This window comes from Clinocottus analis, unplaced genomic scaffold, assembly GCF_023055335.1.
Source record: "Clinocottus analis isolate CAN_PGR_092001 unplaced genomic scaffold, fCliAna1.0.p SCAF_5, whole genome shotgun sequence".
Classification (NCBI taxonomy): domain Eukaryota; kingdom Metazoa; phylum Chordata; class Actinopteri; order Perciformes; family Cottidae; genus Clinocottus; species Clinocottus analis.
The window spans coordinates 13,385,674-13,411,644 of NW_027176207.1; the positions used below are offsets into that span (position 1 = coordinate 13,385,674).

The 25,971-nt window shown below is 40.6% G+C and overlaps 3 protein-coding genes across 8 annotated transcripts; 2 read left to right on the forward strand and 1 right to left on the reverse strand.

Moving 5' to 3' along the window:
- The first annotated feature begins 699 nt into the window (after window positions 1-699).
- Window positions 700-7,809, forward strand: dnajc18 (DnaJ (Hsp40) homolog, subfamily C, member 18). Its single transcript, XM_068601088.1, has 9 exons — window positions 700-830; window positions 951-1,488; window positions 2,419-2,587; window positions 3,019-3,164; window positions 4,260-4,466; window positions 4,563-4,675; window positions 5,007-5,116; window positions 5,236-5,408; window positions 6,001-7,809. Exons 2-9 carry the CDS (start codon window positions 1,362-1,364, stop codon window positions 6,123-6,125), a joined length of 1,170 nt encoding a protein of 389 aa, XP_068457189.1. The 5' UTR covers window positions 700-830; window positions 951-1,361; the 3' UTR covers window positions 6,126-7,809.
- A 1,529-nt stretch (window positions 7,810-9,338) lies between these two features.
- Window positions 9,339-21,448, reverse strand: brd8a (bromodomain containing 8a). Of its 6 annotated transcripts, none has more exons than XR_011079969.1 (20): window positions 21,052-21,448; window positions 20,578-20,674; window positions 20,005-20,074; window positions 19,834-19,883; window positions 19,556-19,678; window positions 19,375-19,455; window positions 18,212-18,276; window positions 17,523-17,665; window positions 15,653-15,844; window positions 14,454-14,544; window positions 13,981-14,130; window positions 13,314-13,474; window positions 12,594-13,071; window positions 12,430-12,473; window positions 12,037-12,305; window positions 11,810-11,902; window positions 11,630-11,698; window positions 11,099-11,433; window positions 9,762-9,806; window positions 9,339-9,544 (listed from the first exon to the last, which is right to left on the reverse strand). XR_011079969.1 is itself a non-coding variant. In XM_068600256.1 (20 exons), the coding sequence occupies exons 1-20, from the start codon at window positions 21,068-21,070 to the stop codon at window positions 9,485-9,487; spliced, it is 2,583 nt and encodes an 860-aa protein (XP_068456357.1). In that variant the 5' UTR covers window positions 21,071-21,448; the 3' UTR covers window positions 9,339-9,484. The 6 variants fall into 6 exon arrangements, 4 of the variants coding, with proteins under 4 accessions (XP_068456357.1, XP_068456358.1, XP_068456359.1 ...); XR_011079968.1 differs by having other exon boundaries at window positions 11,075-11,433; XM_068600256.1 differs by having other exon boundaries at window positions 11,151-11,433.
- A 2,952-nt stretch (window positions 21,449-24,400) lies between these two features.
- On the forward strand, window positions 24,401-25,857 carry gng8 (guanine nucleotide binding protein (G protein), gamma 8). Its single transcript, XM_068600852.1, has 3 exons — window positions 24,401-24,474; window positions 25,107-25,220; window positions 25,567-25,857. Exons 2-3 carry the CDS (start codon window positions 25,137-25,139, stop codon window positions 25,693-25,695), a joined length of 213 nt encoding a protein of 70 aa, XP_068456953.1. The 5' UTR covers window positions 24,401-24,474; window positions 25,107-25,136; the 3' UTR covers window positions 25,696-25,857.
- Window positions 25,858-25,971: the final 114 nt, after the last annotated feature.

The following is a 25,971-nucleotide window of genomic DNA, read 5'->3' on the forward strand; positions in this document are numbered from 1 at the left end:
GTACTCTGGTTATATTTACTGCTGATATTATTATTGTTACAAATTAGCTTATGGTTATTTTCCTTCCTCTGTTTCTGGTTCTTGTATGGTCTACATGCATATTTCAACAAACAAATATAATGGATTTTATCTTGCAACATTTTTTATTATCTATGGAAATATGTTTTGGCATTTGACTTCCTAAATGATACACACATTGTAAGCATGCCCTATGGGACAAATCACATTTTTTTACTCTTGAATAAAATATGCATGAACAAAAATGTGTTTTATAGTTTCTAACTCACTGGTGGACATATGAATCAAAACTGCAACTTTCGCCATTACTTTCAGATACAACCCCTCAAAATTAATTGCATATCTTAGTTGTGTCGAGTGTAGCCACCCAAAAATATTTACTATTTTTCAGGTTGATTATCAAAACCATCACACAACAGTATCTTACACCACAAGAAAAATAATCTGATTTAGATTTGCCTAAACGTCTCAACTGGTACAGAGACATTTATAATTTGTGATTTTGTGTAATATTAACATAATCCATATTAGCTAAATGTATAGTCGTATTGGTTGGTTAATTAAAACGATTTGCTCATTCTGCCACTGCAGTCGAAGGCAACACTCTACCACTTGGTAGATAAAAATAACAACAACAAAAAAAAACACCCACCAAAAAACCTTAGGACCATTTTGTATTCAGCCCTCTCTCTTCGGCACTTGAATGCACCACACATATTGGGGTATGCCTTTAAATGGAAGACCTTGAACGCTGCAGCATCACTACACCTGCTGATGTTGCTCAACCTACCGGGTCCTATCGGCACCATTAGGTAATTGACAGAAAAAGCAATGGGATAAACAAAACGAATTTTCCTAACTTGCAAACAAACCCACAAACAACAAGTAAAAGCCGTTTTAACACAATATCAGGTTTTTTTTTCCTTCAACAGATTTTACAGCAACCTCCACCGGAAATGACGTTTTGCCTCCACCTCCTGTCATTCACAGCTCAGGAGGTCCAGTGCAATTTAACAGGGTGGCCCCTTTAAACACCGCTAAAAAAAGAGAAAGAAAGACAGACTGCAAAAACACGGCATCTTTCAGACCTACAGCTTTTTAAAAACAAATAAAAAATGGCCCAGCTGCAGGCCCGTTCGCAGCCTGACAGCAACCGCCATCGTCTGCAAATCGGGTAGTGCGAAGGGCTTTCGGGTGACTGCAGGTTTGCACAACGTTACGCAGCTGTCTGAAACCAAAGCTAACCCCGGCTAGCTTTGCCATATGATATTGACGCACACTGCACAGGGACAGACCTCCAGAAAAAGCGACCGGACCAGCAGTGTGACTCCCGCGGTGTTGAAATGGACAAAGACGAGGCGGACCGGCTGATAGAGAAGGCGAAGCTGTGTTTACGGTCGGGGCGGACGGATCGGGCGCTGCAGCTGCTGTACGAAGCCCAGAATATTTACCCCAGCACCCGGGCCAGAGGTAAAATTAGCTGACGCACATTCTGCAATGGCAGTCTGGCAGCCTAACGTTGGTCGACGAGCCAACTTGCCCCCTTTTGTATGAACTGTCAGAAATGTATTTTGCAGATTTCAGGTCGCGTGCGCTGCGTTGCTATTTTTAGAAGCGAAGTCTAACGTGAGCTGTCTGGCTTTAATACTTAATGTCTATATGGAGGCTTCATGCTGACTTTAAGGGCTCCCTCCCCCCTTGTGGTTCACTCTGACTTTGCTTTCTCTGGCCTAATAGGGTTTGCGATAACCGCATCATAACCAGGGATTTCTAAACGGTTGTAGATTACCTGGAGCTCCCTGAACACAACGTGAGGCAGTGAAATGTCACAGGGTCCATTTTACAGCAGTATGTGCAAGTAGTGCACTTTTGATGTCCAGTTCATATCACTCTACTCATGTACTGTAGAGATAAGAAGACTGAATAATACAAACAATAATAATAATAATAATAATGATACATGTCTCCACAACTAGTGTAAGGAATCATTGAATGCTGAGTATGAAATGTATGTGAATCAAATACTTCACTGGATACCAATGAGACATTTTGGGAGCAGTGTGTCTTTGGCAGCACCCTCCACCTGAAAAACACCAAATAAGTTTTAGGAAAATGGTGTTCATCCTTCCATCAGAGTTTCATGAATCTCTTCTATGTCAAGCAACACTGGAGCTGTTCTGGAGGCTTGCGGTGGCCAAACGCCCAACTATAACTCATACCTTTGTGATTTGTCATTTCTGTGGATGTTAACAGACGTCTATATGCATTGTCCGCTAACAGTAATTCCCTTTGTTACTTTCACGGATACCGACACCTATTGTGTTTCAGCTTTCTCCATCGTTTCTCCTCATTTACACCCGAGCTGAGCTTTGACCTCAGACACTGTGTTCTTGTTTGCAGTGCTGATAGATGCCATCGTGAGGAATGGAGGCACCGCTGCTCCGCAAGCAAACCATGTGCCCCCGCCAGCAGGTTGGGGAAATGAGGACATCAGGAACAATCAAACGAGTAACGTGGGTGGTGATGAAAAGAAGAGCTATACCGAGGAGCAACGGCAGGGTGTTCTCAGGTGAATGGAGACTCTTTGACAGGTGTTTTTGACCTTGTTACACAGCAACAGACTGACCACAGCCATTGCTCCTCTCTATAACAATGGCTGGGTTTCATACGTCTACTGGTCAATACACTGGTTAAACAGCTGTTTGATGTGCCACTGAGTATAGTTATAGGGGTTTAATTTGGCTTCCTAGTACCCCCAAGATGACAACAGACTAGCAAGATGTTTACATGCCACATAACATCTTTAAAGTCAGACTAAACTAGTATTGCTAATTGCTCTTAACCAGGTTATCTTTAGTCATGATGTTTGTAACTTTGCAGGCTGATACAACGATGCACATGTACCGAACTAACTGTCTTTTGAAGAGTATTCATATTGAGTTTGAGGTAGGAGTTTTGGTGTGTGTTTTGACATCCATTTCACTTTTTTGTTTACTGCAGGATAAAGAATTGCAAGGACTTTTATGAAATCCTCGGTCTTTCCAAAAACGCCAGCGATGAAGATTTGAAGAAGGCGTATAGAAAGTTGGCCCTCAAGTTTCACCCCGACAAGAACTTTGCTCCTGGAGCCACGGATGCTTTCAAAGGTACGAGTTTGACGGAGGAGGAAGGAAAAAACTGCTTTGTTTCTGTGAGAGTGGTGATGGTATCTTTTCATGGTCCATTGTTATATTTTTTCAAAAGTCTTTTTTTTTGCAAGGCTGATTTTTACCATGTTATAAAGCCCTGCTCTTGCATAATGGCGAGCCTCTCCTGATCCCACAAAGGAAGTTCTTCTTCTCACTCACTACCTCTCACCAGAGTCAGAGGTCACGGTCAGTTCAAGAGCAGCACCCTCATGCTCGTAGTGTCATGTTTAAACAAGCTGCGGCAGGGCAGAGGCTTTTAGGTGCTTCAAGCTATTTTACCAATTTTAATTAAGTTCAGAAATTATTTCTTGAGCTGTTAGTATTCATTTATGGACGGGATTTTCAAATTGTGAGGGAGGTGGGGTGAGGGGGGTGTGGCTGATTGCAGGGAAGGTGCAAAGGGAGAGACGCAGGGCAACGATCCTGCAAAGGAGTACGGGCCAGCTGCACGCAGGTATTCTGAAAACATCGGTAAGATAGCGACTGTAGCTGATTTAATCCATTCACCAAGCAGATGCAGGGAGAAGTATGTTAAAACTGCGCCCAACGAACGCAATTTGCATCAAAAGAAATACTCCCTCTCTGAGTCATAGTCAAGTCAAATGTGACCACACAGAAATGACATACGTATTTTAAAATGTAGTGGGATGAACACTTTTCGAGGCGGAACTCTGGAATCCATTTTGAAAAATGTCCGCTTGTAAGTCATGGAATTATGAAGGTCCTTATAACATAAGTTTTCCTCAGTTTCAAAGTAATCCAGGGGCAGTTGTGAGTACATATATGGAAGATAAAGAGGAATCACTAAAAGCTAATTCAGCATAAGTGCAATGGTGCCAATTTGCCCAAATATAGGCAAAAAATAAACTGGGCTCACAGTTCGCTCACTGAATCCATAGCAGCCTTATGCTTTCCCTAAAACTTCGGCCGTGATTACCTACCAAACAGAATACCAGTACTTTATTTTCAGTTGTGCTTCCCAGCATCATTGGTGCGTATATTCTGCTGACTTAATGAATGCCATGACCAAACATTGCCCTCCTCTCTCAACAGCAATAGGCAATGCATATGCAGTCCTAAGCAATCCAGAGAAGAGGCAGCAGTACGATCAATACGGAGATCAATCCGCAGCTTCAAACGCACCCCAACCTTCCAGCCACAGTCGCCATGGATACTACCGAAGCTTCCACAGAGACTTTGAAGCTGACATTTCCCCCGAGGAACTCTTCAATATTTTCTTTGGAGGAAGATTTCCAACAGGTGGGTGTTTGGTTGGAAGCGTGACAGTTTAGGAGCAATATCTGCGGTCTTTATTGCGGAAGTGTAGACGCTGATGAAGCGCCCGTCTCTTGACAGGAAACATCCACGTGTACACCAACCAGGGAGCCTCCTACTCTCAGTTCTATCAGCCTCGTCGTCGACGTGCTTTTGAGAGGCGCGAGGAGGTGGTGGAGGAGAACCAGAGTCAGGTCAGTGACTCACGAAACATCAAGAAAAATCCCTGTTTGAAAAACGACGCTATGTTGCTATCTTCTTGCAGCGACACGGCAATATGTTCTAATCATTAACATGCACTGGAAAAATGGCACTTTCTGGGGGATGCATAAGTTAACATGGCTGCAACTTTCTAGTGACTGATTCCTCTTTGTGTCATTCATTTACTTTCCCCATAACTGCACTGCCTCCACTGCTCTGTGGTTTACCTCAAAGACGGCGTGTACTGTTTTGGCATGAATCTGTGCAGCCTCCATGGAGTATTATATGCGTTTATAATCTGTGCTGATTTTTATCTTCCCACAGAACACCTTCACAGCATTGCTGCAGCTTCTCCCTGTGCTGGTGCTTATCCTCATATCAGTGTTTACTCAGATGATGGCCACTAACCCGTCCTACAGTCTCTTCTATAAGCCGTGAGTCTGCGGCGCCATTAACCTTATGACAGTAACATTTCAGCAAATCCCCCCCGGTTTCACCACGGTGGATGGCCTCGTTCCATTGAGTACATTTTAATTATGTTTTGGGGTTTCAGGGCCATAGGGCTGGTGGTGTCCAGGGAAACGCAGCACATGGGCGTACCGTACTATGTGGATAAAAGTTTTGAGAAGGAATACCAGGGAGCTGCGCTGGATGAACTAGAGAAAACTATTGAGAGCGACTATATCGAACACCTGCAGAACAGCTGCTGGAAAGAGAAACAGCAAAGTAAGCGAGCGGCTCATTCAGCTTAAACAAGGAGTATGTTATTGTTACGGTGCAGGCATCACTAACTTTGATAATGCTAAAATCTTCATTTATTGTTATATCTTTTATATAATTGTCTGTCCAGACCCTGACATCACATTGCATCCAGTTGGTGAATGTTCACAGAATGGTGCAACAACTTGAGAAATATCCTTAATTGCTTTCTGGTTGGAAATTGGATGATACCGTTGATACTACTCTTGTATCTGTACTTTAAATGTAAGGCTACAGCGAGCAACTGGGAGCAGTAACTTTGAGTCTCCGCTGGTTGCCTGGCAACTAGTTCTACCTCAGAAATACTCCGACACACATCCCCCACCGTAGGATCGCAAAGTGATGTGTTTTTTACTGACTTAAAAAAACAGGATGTAGTGTGTCCTGCTCTTTAGAGGTTTTCATCCATTCCCAGTCTTTATGCTAAGCTAAGCTAACTGGCTGAGACTCTATGTCGAAATGTCCCACTATTGTTTTCACTGTAAAAAAAAAAAAGAAGCTATTTCGCACCATTTCGATGGATGCGTCTTTCTTTTGACGTTCTGTTCTCCTTTTGCAGAATCAGACTTGGCCAACCTCGGACAACTGTACCGAGACGAGCGGTTGAAGCAGAAGGCGGAGTCGATGAGGCTGGACAACTGTGACAAACTGCATCGATTGGTCGGCCGCCAGAGAGGCAAATGAGGACTGTTTGAGAGGAGAACATGTTTCTTTACAGACTTTACAATAATGCATTTTGTTGAAGTGTGTAATTTATCCAATCTGGCCACTTTGTAAAGAAATCTCTTTTAGGTACAACGCAGTCAGTGGGAGATTATGCCACTGGAAACAATGTGCCTTCTCTCCTCTTTGATGGTAAAAAATAGAGTTGCATGTCAGCTGCCAATCCTGGCTGTGGTGGTAGCAGCAGCATCAAGTGCAAACTCACGGTGGCAGTGTGTACGATGTCTCGGAGCCTTTAAACTTTCTTATAGAAATGGCATGACGTAAGGGGGTCTCCCTTTGGGGTTATGAAGGCAGTAATATGTTCACTCATACATGTTTTATTCGTTTAAGTTTTGTAGCTTACCTGTATTTATTTTTCTTTTCATGTTTTTGTTCCCTCGCTGAAATAGTAGGTGTTATTTAATCGTTAATGAGTGATTGTTGCCAGAGCATCCTGGCTTCTGTAGGAAGCAACCAAATACAGTGACTAATATAGTCCTGTAGTATTTGGACAAACCTAAATGCTTCTGTTCTCTAAAATATAAGAGTACCTTTAATCTAGTAATACAACATCTGATTTACTGTGGTTTAATCAGGCGATTTGTCCTCTGGGACTATAGCAATAGCATGACAGTAAAATGTAACAAATCTCGACAAAAAAACTTTAATTGTGTGATCGCAAAAGGTTGCACTTGCCAAAAATGAGCCGTCTCCTGCTGTAGAGCTTCCTGCTGCCGGCACCACTGCTCGCATAGAGGGTTTATTACGTTGGTCATTAAGCTTCCACTCAGGAAGCTGTTCGGTACTTTAGCTGCAGGCATACGTTTGAGGTTTAAGGGTGAGAAATGACTGCTGTTAGTTGCAAAAAAGCTTTCGAAGATGTCATTTTGATTTGTCACACACTCTCAGCCCAGTTCAACCAAAAGGCCTGTTCGCAGTCCAGCACAATGTTCTGGTGTACCCGGTGGATATGAGTCAGGTCTTGAGGCTTGCATAGTTTGCGTGACCTTCTTTTCCCAAACCATGCGGAAGTTTCCATCATTATGTTTCGTATTAGAATACTATTTGGCCCATGTTTTATACATATTTTACAAACTCTGTACCTTTTTTTTCATTTATACCGATGTTTTATTTAGAAGAAGAATTTAGTTCTCATCCCATCTCCAACAGGATTATCAGTTTGAATCGTTATTAGATCTTGTCATGAGTCGGACACTAACCCTGTGGAGGTGTTAACGTTAATTCTTTATTCCAACCACAGATGACTCGAACCCTATCCAGACACTGATACTTGTTTCTGTGCACTAAGACTGCCAAACTGCCTTAGCTGTTCTCATACAATATTCAGGTTCATCTCCAGCACTTTTAAGTTAATGTTCACTCCTGTGTTCCCTATTGTTACTGTTGCATGCATCCTAGTGAGAGAGTGTTTAATTAGTTACATATTCATTTTTCAGCAACTGCATCTTCATGACTACTGACACAGTAAATGTTAATTGATTAGAATATTCAGGTCCACACTGTAACTCCAAACATGTAAAACCTTGATTGTGATACACAAAAATCCAGTTTTGGTATAAGTCGGGGTCGTAGTACATCTAAGTGACATTGCAGAATTCAGTTTTCAGCCAAATATATCTGAAAATTAAAGATGTAATCTGAATATGTTTTGGCCCGTCTGATTTGTTCATTTATGATTTGGCAGTGGTTTGACTCGTATATATCTTGTTAATATTGTTCCACGTCATCATTAGAAGACTACACATAATCCTACTGATGGTACAAGAATCAAAGTCTCCTTTTTTTTTTTCAAAGTGATCAAGCAGGGAGACTGCAAATATTCCTATTTAAAAAGGTAATTAAAAAAAAAGTCCTTCAGAAAATATTGCAAAAAAGCTGAACCAAACAGTTACTGTGTCTGAACTTCTCACTGCTGTCTGTGGGAAAACATCAAAAAAAGAGCCCCAAAGGCTTTAATGTTTCTGTACATTTGCATAGTCACCTTAATGCAATCTGTCCAATTACTTCCTCGAACATAAGAGGTTTGACTTTCTGCATGTTCACCTTGAGATGTGTTTCTGTTTGACACTGCATCTATCAAACGTTCAACAGAAATGAGCAACAGTGGCAACAGTACGGCATCTTGTACATGAGTTGGCTTTGACTCGATAAAAGCCTTGAATAGATCGTCGAGAGAGTGCGAGCTTTGTAGAAGATGGTGTGTCCCATCTGTGTAAGGACATCGCTATGTAACAACTGGTTCTTGGAAGCACAACACTGGTTAATTTATTTATAATGTGATGCTCACGCTTCTCTTAGCTGCTTTCTGCCATATTGCTGCTGCTCCTGAAGCTCATTCCTGATCAGATCTGATCAATGTCATGAATCAGGCAAAGCAGACTTTTATATTATACATAGATCTAAAATGCTAGCTATTTAAATGTCCCACTGGAAGCCACTGAAGCTGCACGGTTTCAGTAAACATTTGCTGCGGCCATGTGTTGGAATCGTGGGTAACATTTGTGTCAATTCAAGCTTAACATAGACGAATGATGGCTTTTTATGAAGTTTCATTGTTTATTTTAAAGTCCACAAAACATTTCAACAACGGGACGTTTTCTCAAAAATACTGAAAATGACACAGAATATGCATGATACTGGTACCTCGATACTGTTTCTCTGGAAGTGCATCCTGAATAAACCCAATTCATCACAAACAATACAGCCATATTTTTAAGTGATCAGAGAGCTTTTAAAATTGGTAAATTAAAAAAATGTAAATCTCAAATGATTTTATATCAGCAACGAAAAATGTTCTATTTGAAATTAGCATACAGCCCCAACCCCCGGACCATTCTCAACTTCTAGCATAATCAAACTCTTTGGCCTCTGGTTTTACATTTGATCACCAACATGGTATGTTTCTTAAAATCAACCACACTTATCTGAATGAAAACCAGGTCTCATGGTGGCTAAATTCAGTCAATTTGGAGGCTTGGAGTCATTTTATCTTAATTTACAGTAAACAACTTGATGTCATTCAGAGCAGGCTAAGTCTAAGTGTTCTGCAGCTACGTCTATGAAAGGTCTGACCTTTTCTTCCTGCCCCATTGTAATCTGGGATTATACCGTTTATAATCCATGTCTGTATGGCTGTCTCAGAGGAAATGAGCTTCTCCATATTACAGGCTGTCCATTTCACCTGGAGTGCAAATAAAGGTTACACTGCATTTTATTCAGAGTGAGAATCTGTGGAATTGCCAGGATATAGTCTTGTGGTTTCACATCTTTCAATTAAACTCTGGAACACTTTGGGATAAAATTGTCATACTGAATGTTCATTTCTTCATCTTGAGGTCAGCTTCTATGGCACAACGGCGCCCCCTGGTGCCTCCGTCCTGCAGTCAATGAGAGGAAGAAAAAACCTAGCCTTACTGGTGTGTGACAGAAGCCACGTCTGTGTTTCACTATTCAAACAAGTTGATCTTCAAGATGTTTGAGCTCAAGATGAAAGAGTTTTCCTTTGTTTTGATAGTATAACAACTTTAGTTTTTATTATGTTGGTTCAGCAAAAAAAAAAGAAAAGAAGTTTTAAAGATTTGAAGGTGTACTTACAAACAGAGAAAGAAGGAAGGCAGGAGAGGACATGGAGACAGTGTCCTGTAGGAGGGAAATGATGCATATCAGCACTGCGACACAAAGGTGCATTGAAAGTCTCAAGAGGAAGCAAAATAATGCCAACAAGTATACAAAAGAGAATCTAGTCAGCAGAAGAAAAGGTTGAAATAAGATTTAAAAGAATTTATAATTATATTTAGGTTTATTTTCATGTGGCCTATTAAATATTAATTATATTTCCTGTAACTATCCACATCATGTTTAAAAGGAAGTGCTAGCATGTCAAGCTAATTAGATAAATATAACTTATCCTACATACATACAGTATGTATACTTGTCAACCATTTGTCAAAGCATAAAATGATGTTTTACAATCATCTCCTACCTTCAAGTCAACTTCTGGTTTCAGTTAACAGAACGCTATGAAACATCAACATTCAGTACTCAGGTCAGGTCATTTGTCATCCAAATATTTAGGATTGTGCTGCAACTTCTTCAAGTCACAGTGGAAGGCATGTGAGAAAGAACTCTGACTAAAACTACACAATCTTCTTCTTTATTTCACCAACACATTTCTGGCACAGAAAAACATTTTTGTAATGTCAAGGTTATTTGGGCATGGTAATGTAGCTGTGATGGCTGTGATGTTGTTTCTCTTATCAGTTATTGTACAAATCTCTGACAGAAACATCCTCAGTTTTTCTCCCAGTCACATTATCGTGCAGAAATAATGCAAATAAAGGTGACTAAATATGAATTGTGATTCATCTGCCAGTTCATGTTCATATTGTCGTGTAATTAATGGTAAACAATAGCTTTCTTGAAGGTAGAATATCAATGTATACAACTTATTGTATGCTTTGGTAAATAGTTGTCAGTAATGGTCTTTACAATTTATTGCATTATTGCCTACCATTTTCCAAAGCATAAATGTTATGTTTTAAAAAAGAAATATTGCTTTCCAGTCAATCATTGGTTAGAAACTTGTTTGTGATACATGCAGTAATTACCACAGTGCACAATGTATTGTCTTTTTTGTAGTGACAGTAATATAGTAATGCATTCAAAGATAAGGTAATGCATTAATTGACGACTGATGTCTGAAAAGGCACAGTCATAAGATAAACAATAAACAAATTGGGACATTGGTGGATTGTTGCATTAAAAGAAAAGAAAAGTCATTTTTACTTCAATATTTAAGTCTCTGTAAATTTGCTCTGGAGCATTTGAAACCAATGGTTATCTGAAAGGATATCACTCTAAAAATGTCATGCTTTGGAAAATGCGAGGCAGATCTATTTTTCTTCTACCTTTAAGCCAGCCTGTTGTCTCACCCTTGTCTCTTCTTCTGTACTTTCTGCTTTTGTCAAAATTCTAGTGAAGCACCTTGTCAGTGGAGTCCTGTTTGCGTGTGCTCTCACGGCCCCTCAGGCTTTTGGCGCTGATACCAGACCCTGATGTCTCCATGATGAGCTGGGTAGCCAGAAACTGCTGGATCTGCTCCAGGACATCACGCTGCATCTCCAGAGCCATGTGGTACACGTCATGGTCCAGGCTGTTGTACATGACTGCGTTCTGAAACATCAGCATGATGTCCCTCTGGAACTCAGCGGTGGTCCGTATCAAACCGGTCTCAATGCTCTTTTTTATGGCGGCAAGGTCCATGGGCCTATAGAAGTGGAGGGCAAAGAGGAGGTGAGAGTCGTTGAATGAAATAATCCAACGTCATCCAGCAAAAACAAGATTGTTATCCTTAGTGTCTGAAAAGTTTAGATTTTACTCTGCACAAGCAATATGACAAGTAACCACAATAACAACTATAAGTGATTTCAATAAAGACCACAGAAAATATGTTCTGTGCTTACCTCTGCACAATACTGTGGTAGCCAGGTGCAATTTCATGGGTTACTGGCTGCAGGAAGACATTTGCATACCTACGACAGATTTACAGAAATCACCTCCGTTTCAGAAATGATACAACAAATGACATATTTCAGAGACTGATCGTCAGGGGCTAAAGTTACTGTTCAGAGTCATATTCTGACCTGTGATTGGCTGCTGCACGCCACACCAGCATAATGGCTTTCTTCCAGATCTTGTGAGCCTGGAGCGCTTCATGGTCCTCACTGCACATAGAACTGCACAACAAGGGTATGTGCAGAAGGCATACAATGAGATTATTGTCATCAAACGGAACCTGATCTGCAGCATGACACAGCAAGAAAATACATGACACACTTGCCCAGCGGGTGCAAGTATGTGTTTCACTTACAACTGTGATGAGGCGGGGCTGCTCGGGATGGAGTCTGCGGTTGTGTGGAGCTGCAGAGACGAGGAGGCCGTGTGGAGGCTGTACCCGTCCTCACTCTCGCTAGCCGCAGGCTCGAGCTCCATCTCGCCGTCTGGCTCTGACGAGAATCCCTCCACCCCATCAGCCTCTTCGTCTCCACACACTTCTGGCCCATTGAAATCACGGTACACTTTGGTCCCTGAGGCATTCTCTCCTCCCCGAACACTTATTCCATCCTCCGCTTTCATCCCCTGCAAAGACGGAAAAAGATGCAGAGATTTAATCAGAGCTTACACTACGGGGATACTGTGGAACTACGCACTCTGCAATTCATCACAAGCAACATGTTCGCTTTGTCCTCGTTGGGTGCTATACCTTGGGATGCCTTTCTGTCAGTGGGCTATCTTCTAATACTGAGTCTGCCGAGATAGTGAAGATGAATAATAAGAAGGAAATGGTTATGCGAAAATGCATAGTCGCATGCAAAATGCATGTTCTGAAGCAAGTGAATACTAGTATTGATACATAGGTGTGCATACCTCTATGGGGGTTTTCAGGTCTTTGCTGTGCCCACTTCTCCCTGTCACGTTTTAGAGTAATATCCAATGAAGTTTGGCTTTTCTGCTGCGCCAACACTCCAGTCTCTCTTATGGCCTCAGGCTGTGGAGGTGCTCCAGTGCGGCAGTGCTCCAAACTCTTTGAGCTGCGTGAGGATGAGGAGGTATGAGGAAGGCCCCTTTGTCCGATGGGGAATGCTGTCAGGCAGATATCTTGACTGCACCGAGAGGAGAGTGACGCTGAAGTCCCTCCCTGAACTTCTAAGACTTTTGTATTCCCCTCCAGGCTACTGTGACGGGACGAGGACTGTTGGACCCCTGTGGGCCCTGCAGGATGAGACCCATGGGGCTGGAAAGGCCCGGGCTCCCAGGCGACAGACAAAGCATGGCCGTTCTCTTCACACAGTGACAGCGCAGCCTCAACTGCAGCTGCATCCAAAGCCTCTGCAGTCGCATCTGTCTGTTGAAGAAGAGATATGACTCTTGAACTTAAAGAATAATTCAGCAATCAAACTCATTTTTCATAGTTTGCTATGGGCTGTTTGGTAAATCATGTAAAGTCATGTTGGTGAGTTAACTATAATCACAACTCACAAGATTGATGACCAAAAGGAAAAACCCACATTGTAAAATAACGTTTAAAGCCTCAAACAGGCATTATTTATCACAATTAATGCTGTAAAAATATGTAGAACGTTTTACCTTGTCCTCAATGATGGCAATAATGTCCCCCACCGTCTTCAGGTCCAGCTCATCGCCCATGTAAGACACGGTCACATCCTCCTCACTGAGTTCTGACACTTTATCCTCTGCAGAGATAGGCTGGCGTCCAGGGGCCAAAGACGGCGCCATCACATCCACCTCTGCACACAAACAACAACGGATTTTCAACTACAATTTTAAATCTGCAGGAGTATCAGTTGCAGTTGGTAAAACCTTTTTTAAACCTTTTCTATTTCTACTTCACAGAATACTTAGCTCAAGTGTTATCATCTGCTTGCATTTCAAATTGGAAATTTGTATTTAAAACCACACTTAATCTTGTTTACTCATATATTGACTTTGACCAATAACTTGATAACATTAGATATTAAGTAGTGTATACATAAGATACAAAAGGTCTGTGTTTGTGTTTTTCCCCCAATGAATAAAAAGACATGTTATACATAAAATTGGACTTTTTTGAGAGTTTTGCTCTGACATTGTACAATAAATAATTCCTGAGGTCTAATTTTCCAATTTAATAACCACAGTTAACAATCGTATGTCTTACATTAAACTCTCAAGCTACAAAGAATATGACATCAAGGATTGAGGAGATTCAGTGTGTGGATTAAGCTCTGAGAGGTCTGGGTCAAAGCGGACAGACCTGTATTTGCTGAGGCAGTAGAGTCAACAGACACAGGAGTGGCAGCGGAGAGAGGAGCACTGGAGGCTGAGTCTGCACTGACCATGAAACCTAACGGTGCAGAAAACTGGGTGGGACCTGCCTCCAGGAGACGCGACAACATCGGAGCACCTGTCATGCAGGCGTTCATAAACATGAACACACAAAGTGCAGAGTGCAGACATTTAGCGGATGCTCTCACTTAGCCAATGTATGAGCAAACAGTTTAGGCGACAGTGGCACTTTTATATAGAAAGCATACGTCCATGTAGGAGTCAAGGAAAAAAGCTAACAAATATAAAACAGGTTCCTACGTAGGTTTATTTATGCAAAAAGGAGATTTTACCTTTCAATTATGTTGTGAGATGTTCTTTGTTTTAAAAACGTTTTCTAGAAAATGTCTGTTGATTAATGTAAAGAACATCATGAACACAAATGAAACACTGTATCTGTACCTGTTGCCTGAGTGAGAGGTTGGCTAGGTAGAGCCAGCTGCAAGTCATGTGCTCCTGTCATATTAGCAGAAGTCACGTCCCCCTCCCCAATCTGGGATGTAAACGCATACATGCATGTCAAACATTTTCTCTTGTACATGAAGTGCACATCAAGTATACTACATAATTGTATAAATACAAAAGTATAGCTGAATGTCTTTGTGATATTTCTACAATTTGATTGGAATCCCTGTGCAAATATCTATACAAAGAGCCCTAAAGGCAGCACTGCATGTCAGAGCAGAAACGTTACCAGAGGAATGTGAGGAGGCAAAGATCTAGTAAATTATAAACTTATTCTGACACAATGGGATTTTACAAATGGAAAATGAAAAAACACAAAACTGTCCAGTAACAACTTGAGAAACCTTAGCAGGGACTAGCTAAACGACAGCTCCATAGCTGCAACGGGGATCCATGCCCCACGGAACCACTGATGACATCCGACGAAAAGCGTGGACGTAAAAAAGTAAATGACTGTAACCTGGAAGCAAAAGCAGGTCGCTTGTTTGCAGTTTGCGAAAAGGCACCTGAGAAACTAATAGGCAAAACATTCAGGAAAAAACAACCATTAAACTATTCTGCTGTAATGTAGAAAGGCATGACACTTAACACAAACCAACACAATTAGAGCATTAAAAAACAAATAAAAAATATATTGAGTGATGTGTTATCTCTCAAATCATACATTTTATTTTTTCCAAGTCAAATAATTTCAAGAAAACAAAGCAAAATGATTTCCTGGCTAAATATATTGACAGCAATGGTTTTAAACAGAAATTGACCTTGTGTAGCACGGCCAAAGACAACACCTGAACCTCAGTCAAAAAGGAGTAGAATTAACTAAAAGTTAACAGTTGTTCACATTAGCACCCAGTCCAACTTCAGGAATCTACAAACACTGTGATGTCGTGAGGTAAAAATCAACACATTACAATGCAATACATTTGCAAAAAATGACTGAAAGCTTTACGTAACTGGCAAAACAAACCACAGCGATCAAAACCACAACAAAGAATGAAATACAAAATGATGCAATAGTTCCTAAACGCACAGTAACTCTACAAAGAATGATGAAGATGGGGTGGCCTGTAGAGTTGAACATATCAATTAGAGAGCTTGGCACTGTTGGCATAACACGGTAAGTCCCCTCCACATACCAGTCTTGAATTTGTGGCCAAGATACTGCCTTTCTTCAGTAACTGTGACAGGAGTGGAGATGGTGGCGGTGTGGCTTTCTGGCCCAGGAGCTTCCTTTGGTTGGGGTCATCCAGAAGTGACCCGGGGCTGATGTCATCATTTCCTGGTCCAGAAGACTCAGCAATTGTCATTAATCTGGTTGATCCTGAAGCCTAGAGACAAAGAGATAGAAACGTGATGTCATACTTCCACAGCAATGAAAAATGTTTTCATTGATCAACACTAATTCGAGTGTCTCGAATATGTTTTTTGGGAATAGTCAGGAATATTCCACTCCTTTGTACTATATAATGATTTAATGAGTTATTTCAAACAGTTAAAAATATTATATATATATATATATAGAGCTTTTTTTTTAAAAATCGCTCCAGACCGCGTAGGTCAGACCTGGGCATTACCACGGCACTGATTTTACTTTAAAGAGGATTTACGTATGTGTGCGCGCGCTTTCGTAACCTCATCGACTGACATGAAAGCAGGTATTGTTATGTAGCTTCTGTTTTCAATGAGCAGCGGTGCTGCCACGAGCCGCAAGATGCTTCACCTAAAAAAAAAGCGCTCACAAGCTACAGGCAGGCTCCGCGTCGAGATTGAAAGTTAATCGCACATGTGTAAAGCTCTGACCCTGCGGTCTGATCCTCTATGGCAGTACACTTAAACTCACTTGTGGATCTTTACTCTTCTCTCAAAGAGGAGATCTTTCCTCACATTACAAGATGTTCAGTGCACTTGTTCAAGCCAACACAGGCTGGACTTTTCTCAGCGAGGAAGAAAAACTGAACTGAAAAATATAAAAAGCACTTATTGCTTTTGTATAAAGTTAATCAATTGCTGGTCTTCAACATACATCTTTAAGGTAAGCAACAGACTGAACATGGACCAAAGAAGGAGTGGCTTGTCCCTTACTGGGAGCCTTACTACTGAACAGTATTTGTTCAGAAAAAAAAAAGAAAACAGATTAATAAACTACATATGTATGTATGTTAACTTGCTGTTGCTCCAGAGTGCCTGTTATATTGTTCTGATAATATTACTTTCAAATAAAAGCATGCAATACACTAGTTTTTATTTCATTATTAAATTTGACGCATAATGCGATTAATTGCAGAAAAATAATGTGAATAATCAGTTAATTTTTTTCAACTTTGCCCAGCCCTAACACACACACACACACACACACACACACACACACACACACACACACACACACACACACACACACACATATGCACATGGACAAAATTGCCTGTGAGCGCTTTGTGAGGCGAAACAGCTCGTTGCAGTACCGTTGCTCGTTGAGAATAGAAGCTGCATAACAATCGGTGCTTTCACATCAGGCTCAATTCGTCAACACTGCCTGTCGGTGAGGATATGGAGTAAGCATTACGCTGTAATGCATTCATGACGTGCATCTTATTTATTGATTTTTCATGTGATTGATTGACCTCACGCGGGCTGGACTGGGTGAGCTGTAAGACGCCCAGGTCTGAACTACGCCGCCTGGGAGAGATTTAAAGTGATAAGCCATTCCCAATGCAAAAAAGCAAAAAAACAACAACATGCAGTTAACGCATGATCAAATAGTTAACGCCATTAAAGGATTGCCATATTAACATTGCTTCAACGCGTTAATCTGCCCAGCCTCTAATATATATATAAATGATGTCTTTAATCAGCACAAATGAAAACTGATTTGTCTGCAGCGTTCTTGAGAGAAATACAAATTATTGACATTAGCATTACACCTTATAAATAAACCAGCAAACTTTTTAAATGGATAATTGAGAAGGAGGGCAAACCTGAAATACTTTTGAACCTACGGTGACTTACACTCTTTGTCAATGCGAGATCCAGTGTCAAACACTCAAGTGTGTCACCCGGTGAGAACTCCTGGCTTGGGGAGATGCAGTCTGAGGGCAAATGCAGGGTGATGCCGGGCTCTCGCTTAGATGAGTTCTTTGCCACCTGTCTGGCTGGAAGAGGAGGGGCATCATAGAGAGGATTACCTCTTTAGTCACACAACAGATGATGTTTAATAGGGGTAAGGGAAATAATCAATACAGCATAATATCGCAATATTTTGCGTGCCAATATTGTGTCGATACACGAAAGCCAAGTAACAATCTTTTATTAAATCAATTATAAACACTTTTTGGTCCTCGAAAAATTAAATCTATTGCTTTTTTCCGCTTTTTCATTTTACTGCAATATGTTGACAAAGTTTTCCTTTTGCGGTGTAAAAAAGGGAATAAATTGCAATACTTAATACATCGCAGTATTGTGATAGTATCAAATCGGGACTCAAGTATCGTGATAAAATCGAATCGTGGGACCTCTGGTGATTCCCACCCCTAATGTTCAAGCTCTTTTTCTTTCACCCCACAAGACAAAAGTGCCATGACCATCTTTCTTTTGCATGTTGGCAACATGGCCTTTACTGTAGTAGTCTATTGGTCCGAAACTTTGCAATTATTTGATCACACAACACAACACACACACACTAAAAATAAAGGAGATACCCTGATAAGCAGCATTCGTGATTTTCCTTTTCAGCTCTGCTTCCTTCTCCTCCAGTTTCTTCTTCCTGACAGATGCACAAAAAATACATTAATATATATATATATATATATATATATATATATATATATATATATATATATATATATATATATATATATTAGGGCTGGGCAAAGTTGAAAAAAATAAACTTGCATGATTTATGCGCCAAATTCAATAATGAAGTAAAAACTAGTGTATTGCAGGCTTTGATTTTTAAGTGATGTTATCAGAACACTATAACAGGCACTCTGGAGCAACAGCAAGTTAACATACATACATATATGGTTTATTAAAAGAGAAGGGGCCCTGTGAGGGACAAGCCACTCCTTCTTTGGTCTATGTTCAGTCTGTTGCTTACCTTAAAGATGTATGTTGAAGACCACAAATTTATTAACTTTATACAAAAGCAATAAGTGCTTTTCATATTTTTCAGTTCAGTTTTTCTTCCTCGCTGAGAAAAGTCCAGCCTGTGTTGGCTTGAACAAGTGCACTGAACATCTTGTGATGTGTGGAAAGATCTCCTCTTTGAGAAAAGAGTAAAGATTCAGAAGTGATCCTGATTTAAAGTGCTCTACCATAGTGGATCAGACCACGGGGTCAGGAGCTTTACGCATGCGCGATTAACTTTCAATCTAGACGCGGAGCCTGCTGGTAGACTGCTGCTTTTACTGCTGCGACACGGCTGTTTGCTGCTCCGCTGCTTGTTGAGAAGAGAAGCTAAAGAACATCACGTGCTTTTACGTCAGTTGGCGAGGTCTTAAAAGTAAAAGCAGTGTCGCTGTATTGCGTTCATCTTATTTACTTATTTTTCATGTTTGATTGACCTCACGCGGGCAGGACTGGGAGAGCCGTAAGACGCCCAGGTCTGAACTACGCCGTCTGGAGAGATTTAAAGCGATAAGCCCCTCCCAATGAAAAAAAATTAATATATATGCCGTTAACGCATGATCAAATAGTTAATGCTATTAAAGGATTGCCAGATTAACGCAAAACTAATGTGTTAACTTGCCCAGCCCTTATATATATATATATATATATATATATATATATATATATATATATATATATATATATATATATATATATAAAAAAACAGGACAGACAGAAATGTGTTGCTTCTTACTGTAGAATGTCTTCCCATAACTCTTCTAGTTTGGAATCCAGTCGACCTGCTTGAATCAGTTCAGTTTCTCTCTTCAGCTTCCTGTGAAAACAGCACCGCATCAACCCATCTCATTGATCTTAACAACTGTGACTTTTTCACAAAGACAGTGATGTGATGTGTAAAAGGTAAACTTGTATACCTGTGCTTCTCCTGTGTTTCTTTGATCAGCTTTTTTAGCGCATCAATCCTGTCAGCTGTCAGCCTGCGGACTATCACGTCCTCCACTGTCTCCACCACTTCCCCTTTCTCACCACGCTTCCGCCTGAAGGTAACAAAATGCACTATATTAGATTAAGACATTGTTTTCTGGCAAATGATGTGAATGCTTGTCTCAAACAGTACAAAGGGATGTAATCTATTTCTAGCTTGCAAGTCCACAAAAGCAGACTTGAGGTAAAAGAGCCCTTCGGCACTCACTTTGGGGCCTCTGTCGTTTGCAGGAGCTCAGAGTATTTGGAGGCACAGTGCTGTAAAGAGCCAAAGAAGAAGAGCAGCTTTGTGACAGGACAAAAAAAATATTGTGGCAAACGTACTACAGAGGTTATGAATTTGGTCATTGTGGGGGAGTAAGTTTGGATTTTGTCACACCTTTTGGGAGAACCAGTCAGGTGGTCGCCCGGGTTCTGCAAATGGTTTGATGGCTCGACTGACAGACACCCTGTTGAGATGAAGACATTTTGTGAGATGATCAAAGATGAAATACACATTAAAGACTAAAAGTCCTGTTTTATTGTAGTTTTAAAACACTTTATTTTTAATTCTCCCAAGTCTTAATTCTTCTATATCTATTCTGTCCATTTGTTTATTATGACTCTTTTTTTTTAAAGTCTTTTAGTTGTAAAGTCATGTAAAATGTAATCTAAGCAAACATAGTAGATAGTAGGGCAGCCAAAGACATATTTACTTTATTTTATTTGCATCACTTTGACTGTGAAAGAAAACAACAGTAACCAAAAGTCCAACTACACCTGAGGGGACACAAGGTAAAAAATGGATAAAGTGAAAGGATAAATGTGTAAAAAGAAAAACTGAACTATTCAAACACTGTAACAACATGTGTATATACATATTAAAACTACAAATGGTATGTATGACTCTTTCATAGACCACTGAATCCCTGGCACAGGTTCGAGACTAAACCATAACAGGGCAGTACAGTACCAGTTCTGCTCTCCACTCTTCATGACAGATGTAGCCAAACACAGCTTCTCCCTCGCAGACCATGGCTCTGTTGGTCCAATGACAAGTAGCTTGTGTTCTGCAGATGTGGAAGAAAATGGACCAAACATGATTCACACATTTATGTTCAACAGTAGTTCTCAGGCCTCTGGCACAGCAATTAAATCTCCTGAGCTCCGTTGGCGTGCTACCTGAACCCGCTGCACCACCACTACCACCGTGCAGCTCGCACGTTACTAACTAGGTTAACTGCTTGGCAACAGCACACCTTTCACACGTTTGAATTGCAACGGGAGCCACCGCTAAGCTGTCAGCGGGGCAGTGGTGGATCCTGGCCCCGGCTGCCCCGCCAGGGAGCAAGTTAAGTTAAGCAGCGAAGACGTCCACAGCACGGAACACTCCGCTAACGGGTAGCATGCCGCGATATTTCGCTTGTGCGCCGCCGACGTTACTCACTTCCAACCCCGTTTGCCATCTTCCTGTCATCCCGACATCCCGGCGGACGGAAACCCGGCGATAAACACGACGCTGGCGAGACCCGCACGCGACATTCATCGAGCGGAGGGACGTTAACGTCAGTGGATGTCACGTTACGGCCGTTGAAGCTTCCACGGCGGTTTGTTCGCAACGTTAGCTAGCCGTTGTCCGTTCAAAGCCGCGGTCTCGTGAGCTCGTTGCTGACGGTAACTCAAAGATACGCGAGCTCGCGCCAACGCTCTTCTCTGAAAGGCTTTCGCACAATACGGTTCAATTCCGCGTTGACCTTTACAGACTGCGTGCTACACATCCTTCTCGAGTCTCTCCCCTCCTCAACAACAGAAAACCGGCCAGGCGAGAAAGATGTAGCCTACTGTAACGTTATTTATCATTGTGTGTTCGGACACGCCCACCACGGGAGCTTTGAGGGTGCACCCCGGGGTGCTTCTCTTTCCTCTGCTGAATCACTTGTTCTGGACTTTTAATGCAACGATGCACTTTTTTTGTGTTGCTGTAGAAATATTGAGAGTGATGATAACACGTTTATTGTATTTATCTGTATCTTTGAGCCTGTAACCATTAATCATATTTACGGAACTATTACGGTTGTAGCCCAACATTAACATTTCAGCAGTTTGCATTTTCCAATGTTACCGTTATTTCAAAACCACGATAGAAAATGACATAGACTCAGTGGCTGGTGGATTTTTTTTTTTTTTTTTTTTTTTACATAATAGGGACATTGTATGAATAAAATTGATATATATATATATATATATATATATATATATATATATATATATATATATATATATATATATATATATATATATATATATATATATATATATATATGTATATATATACTGCACTTGATAGTCCTGCACTTGACTGATGATTTCAAATGTATTGATAAATTCCCAAAACCAACATAAGAGCTGTGTCCTCTGTCTTCTTCTGAGGCTGGTTGCATGTCCACATTTGAGGATGCTGCTGCATGATGAGAACCAGCTGATGCACGTATGAACTTGTAGCGTTATTCAGATAGCTCGTAATTCAGAGAGACCTCAATGTAGGGGTTTATGCTGCTAACCCAGTGGACTAACCACTCGACTACCGTGTTAGGACAGAATACGAAGAGCCAGATGGAGAGTCCGGTGAAGCCGGGCGGCACAATCGAGTGGAACGAAAAACGTCTCACGCCTCAAACTGATCCACCTGTTCGCCATCAAAGCTCCTCTCATTTGTGCTTTGGGGGAGCCGTTGTAGTAGCGTACTCCTCCGACAGATGATCTTGGACTTTAACTGATGTGTTTTATTCCTTAGAAAAAACTTAATTCCAAAAACCAACGTAAGAACGTATTCCTCTTCAGGGGAGTGCTAAACCGTTTCTTAATCCATTTCAAATTAGACTACGTGTATATGGAAGATATGAATTGTCAAACAAATACAAAATCAGTAGAGATAGAATTTAATAATATTTTTAATTGTAACATGACTTTTCAATGCCAGATCAAAACAATAATCAGAACAGAGAAGAAAATAAAAGAAGCTGACAATAATTCCAGCAACCACCTGTAAAGGCTGTTCTATAATAAGGCTTTCACACTTTGACGAGAAAACAGAAGAGAAAAACTGGTTTAACCGGGAAGCTACCTAAAGAAAACAACTAGAGACACGTGCTGGATCTCTTTTTTATACACGACAGCTGTCGAATTGCCTGTTCTTTTCTAAACTGCAATCCTACATTGAAGTTTTACCTGGTAAATTGACTAATAGTCAAGGGTCTGAACAAGAGGGACGTTTTTTTTTAGTTTTTTTTTTTACTTTATCCTGTAATTATAATAGCTAATTTCTATTTTTAAACGCATATACTAGTGTATTTCTTTGTGTATATCTACTTAGAGATGTATTTAAATGTTCACACTAAATGTTAAACGGGTGTACTTGATGGGATATGCTGATACCTCCCCCTCCTCTCTGGTTTCATGGATCATATGATGCAGCTTCGGTCATAAATTAACAATATGTCAGAGGACACATGCTGGTTGACTGACAGGATGGATGGCTGTAAAGTTTATACCTGTCAAGCGTCTGTAACAATATTAAGTTTGAACTAGGACCGCAGAATCTGAACATCCCCACTTGGCTTATTACGCAGCGCTCAAGGCAAATTATGTTTTTGGGCCCTTGGTGAAAGAGGACAGACCCCTTCTACTCTGTCCAGTGTCTCCCCACATAAAGAGACCAATTACTACAGGGAAACAAATGTTAATGAGGCACTTGACATTTAACTCCATTGCACTGCCTCCTCACCCCCTGCTGCTGTGTGGAATAACTGTCTGCTCTGCAGAAAGAACTGGCAGCCTTGTAGAGGAGACATCGGACGAATAATTTGGCTGTCTGATAAAACTCACTCCTTGACTAAGACTCAATCACTCACCTTATAATCTTAGTGCTATATTTAATACTATACCCAGTGTTCTTGTGTATACTATTTGTTGTAAAAAAAAAAAAAAAGCAATAGAACCTCTTCAAACACATTATTACTTGAATCATTGTGCATTTAGAGTCATTCTTTACTGCTGTTATACTGTAAATCAGCACAATGCTCCGGGTAACTTTGTCAGTCACCAACAGGTTATATCTGACCGACAGCTAAATTCATATCGTACCCAAAGAACAACATGTTTGCTGAAGACAAAATCATGTTTTAAACCGTAAAAGGATATGAAACAGAAATGTTGATGACTTTTGAAAGGCTTTTGTTTTCCAATTACAGCATTCAACACTTTCCCATAATAAACTTGTTATGAATACTGATTACTCATTATTGATTGTTCCTGATAAGTGCACCTAAAAGGAACACACTCAGTAAATGTATATTTATCCAAATATTACATATTTTATATTCATCCAAGAGAACAAAATAAACAATAACAAAAAAGAAAATTAGTCATGAAAAATAATATATTCTCCTGTGAGCTTCCTCTTGATAGCCTAATGCCTGTTCATGTTCAGATGGTATAGAGAAAACAAGTGTTTATTTCATCCTTTTATGTTAAAGAAACAATTAGCTATTTCAATCTAATCCATGTTCAGACTTTTCTTTAAACAATGTTTAGTGTTCCATCTCACAGCACACGCTCTATTGCCTTAGGTAAGCGAGTAATAGAGGCTCTAGAGATGAAGGTCACGCCACATGTTGCCTTTAACTGCTGCTCTGAGCTCATCCTGGGGGCAGAACCACAGCTAGTTATTGGAAGGAGGGAACCTACTGAAGCCTCCCTCATCTTTGCCATTAATCTCATTACATTTGTTACTGTAAGTTGTTGTGGTGGACTCCGTTGGAAACAAGCAGACTTTCCTTTCAGGAGCCCAACGGTCGCTGTTGGTCTTGTGGTGAGTGATGTTGTGATTTTTATGATTTCAAATACATCTTACATTAATGGAACCAGCTAATATCAGACCACATTTCTCTACCTGTGTGTGCAGAAATTGCCAGCATCTTTCAGAAGTATGACTTGTATTAGTATTGTATGTAGAAACAATTTGTATTGATATAATTGACAAATTAATTTCATGCCCATTGACAGAACAAAGTATTCTGTTGCTGAGCAATGATGCTTTTAATGCTCTCTTAAAGCAATTTAAGGCAGTTTTCTTGTGTAAGCAGAACCTGAGCACTCTCTACACAGTTTAACGCAAAACCATTTTTAAAAAGCAAAGTTGATGTTAATGTTTTTACATTTACATGCCCGGTTAGCGGAAGCCCTCCCCTGGGGAGGCTGCTCTGCCTCCCTTCCCTCCCAAGACCTCCTCCTCTGAGACCCTCCCTGTGCCACTTGCAGCTGAGACCCAGGGAGCAGAATTAACAAGCAAATTGAAACTGACTTTAACCATGGCACACCTTCACGAATGTGTTTGCACTTTAGAAGTGTCTTGTGTTTGTATTTTGTTTATTCCACTTTCTTTATCAGTGATGCATATGATTATGTCTTGTCTGATAAGTCGACATTGATGGTTTGATACAGGCTGACTGACTTTAGTTGGAAAGGGGCAGGATGTCCAACAACATGGCCAAGATCGCAGATGCTCGAAAGACGGTAGAACAACTGAAACTGGAGGTCAACATAGAGAGGACACTGGTGAGTCAGCGCATTATGAAAGTAATGATGAGCATGTTTTATAATGAATGCATAATAATGCTCTTCTCACTTTCCTTTGTCTCAAAAGATATTTAATTTCATGTATATCAAAATGATTGATTTTTTCTATCTTGAACTGAAAAGCAGTCCGCCTCTAACATAATTTTTTTTTGCCCCAAAATCAAATGAAATATGCTCCCTTCCCATAACTGATATCAGTGTTTTGTACCCTCTTCCTCTCCAATTTCACACACTCTCTCTCTCTCTCACACACACACACACACACACACACACACACACACACACACACACACACACACACACACACACACACACACACAAACAGATATCTAAAGCCGCAGCGGATCTGATGGCCTACTGTGAAGCTCATGCCAAAGAGGACCCCCTGGTGACACCACTAGCTTCCTCTGAGAACCCGTTTCGAGAGAAGAAATTATTCTGTGAAATACTATAACATGTACAAGATAAATGTTGTAGCTATTTTGATTTCTGAACTCAATTTCAGCTGTAATGACAAACAACAAGACAACGTTTAGTTTACAGAATACTTTTTTGTAATTGAAGCCGCTCTTTGGTGACTACTTTTACCTAAGGAATGCTCCTTTGACCATGTTTATGACGCCAATAAAGATTTCTCAAAATGTGTGCAAAGTTCATTTAGACAGGCCGGCACTGCTGCCTCTCCTTCTGCACATACTGCATCTGAGTTTATATATTAACTCAACTGTAT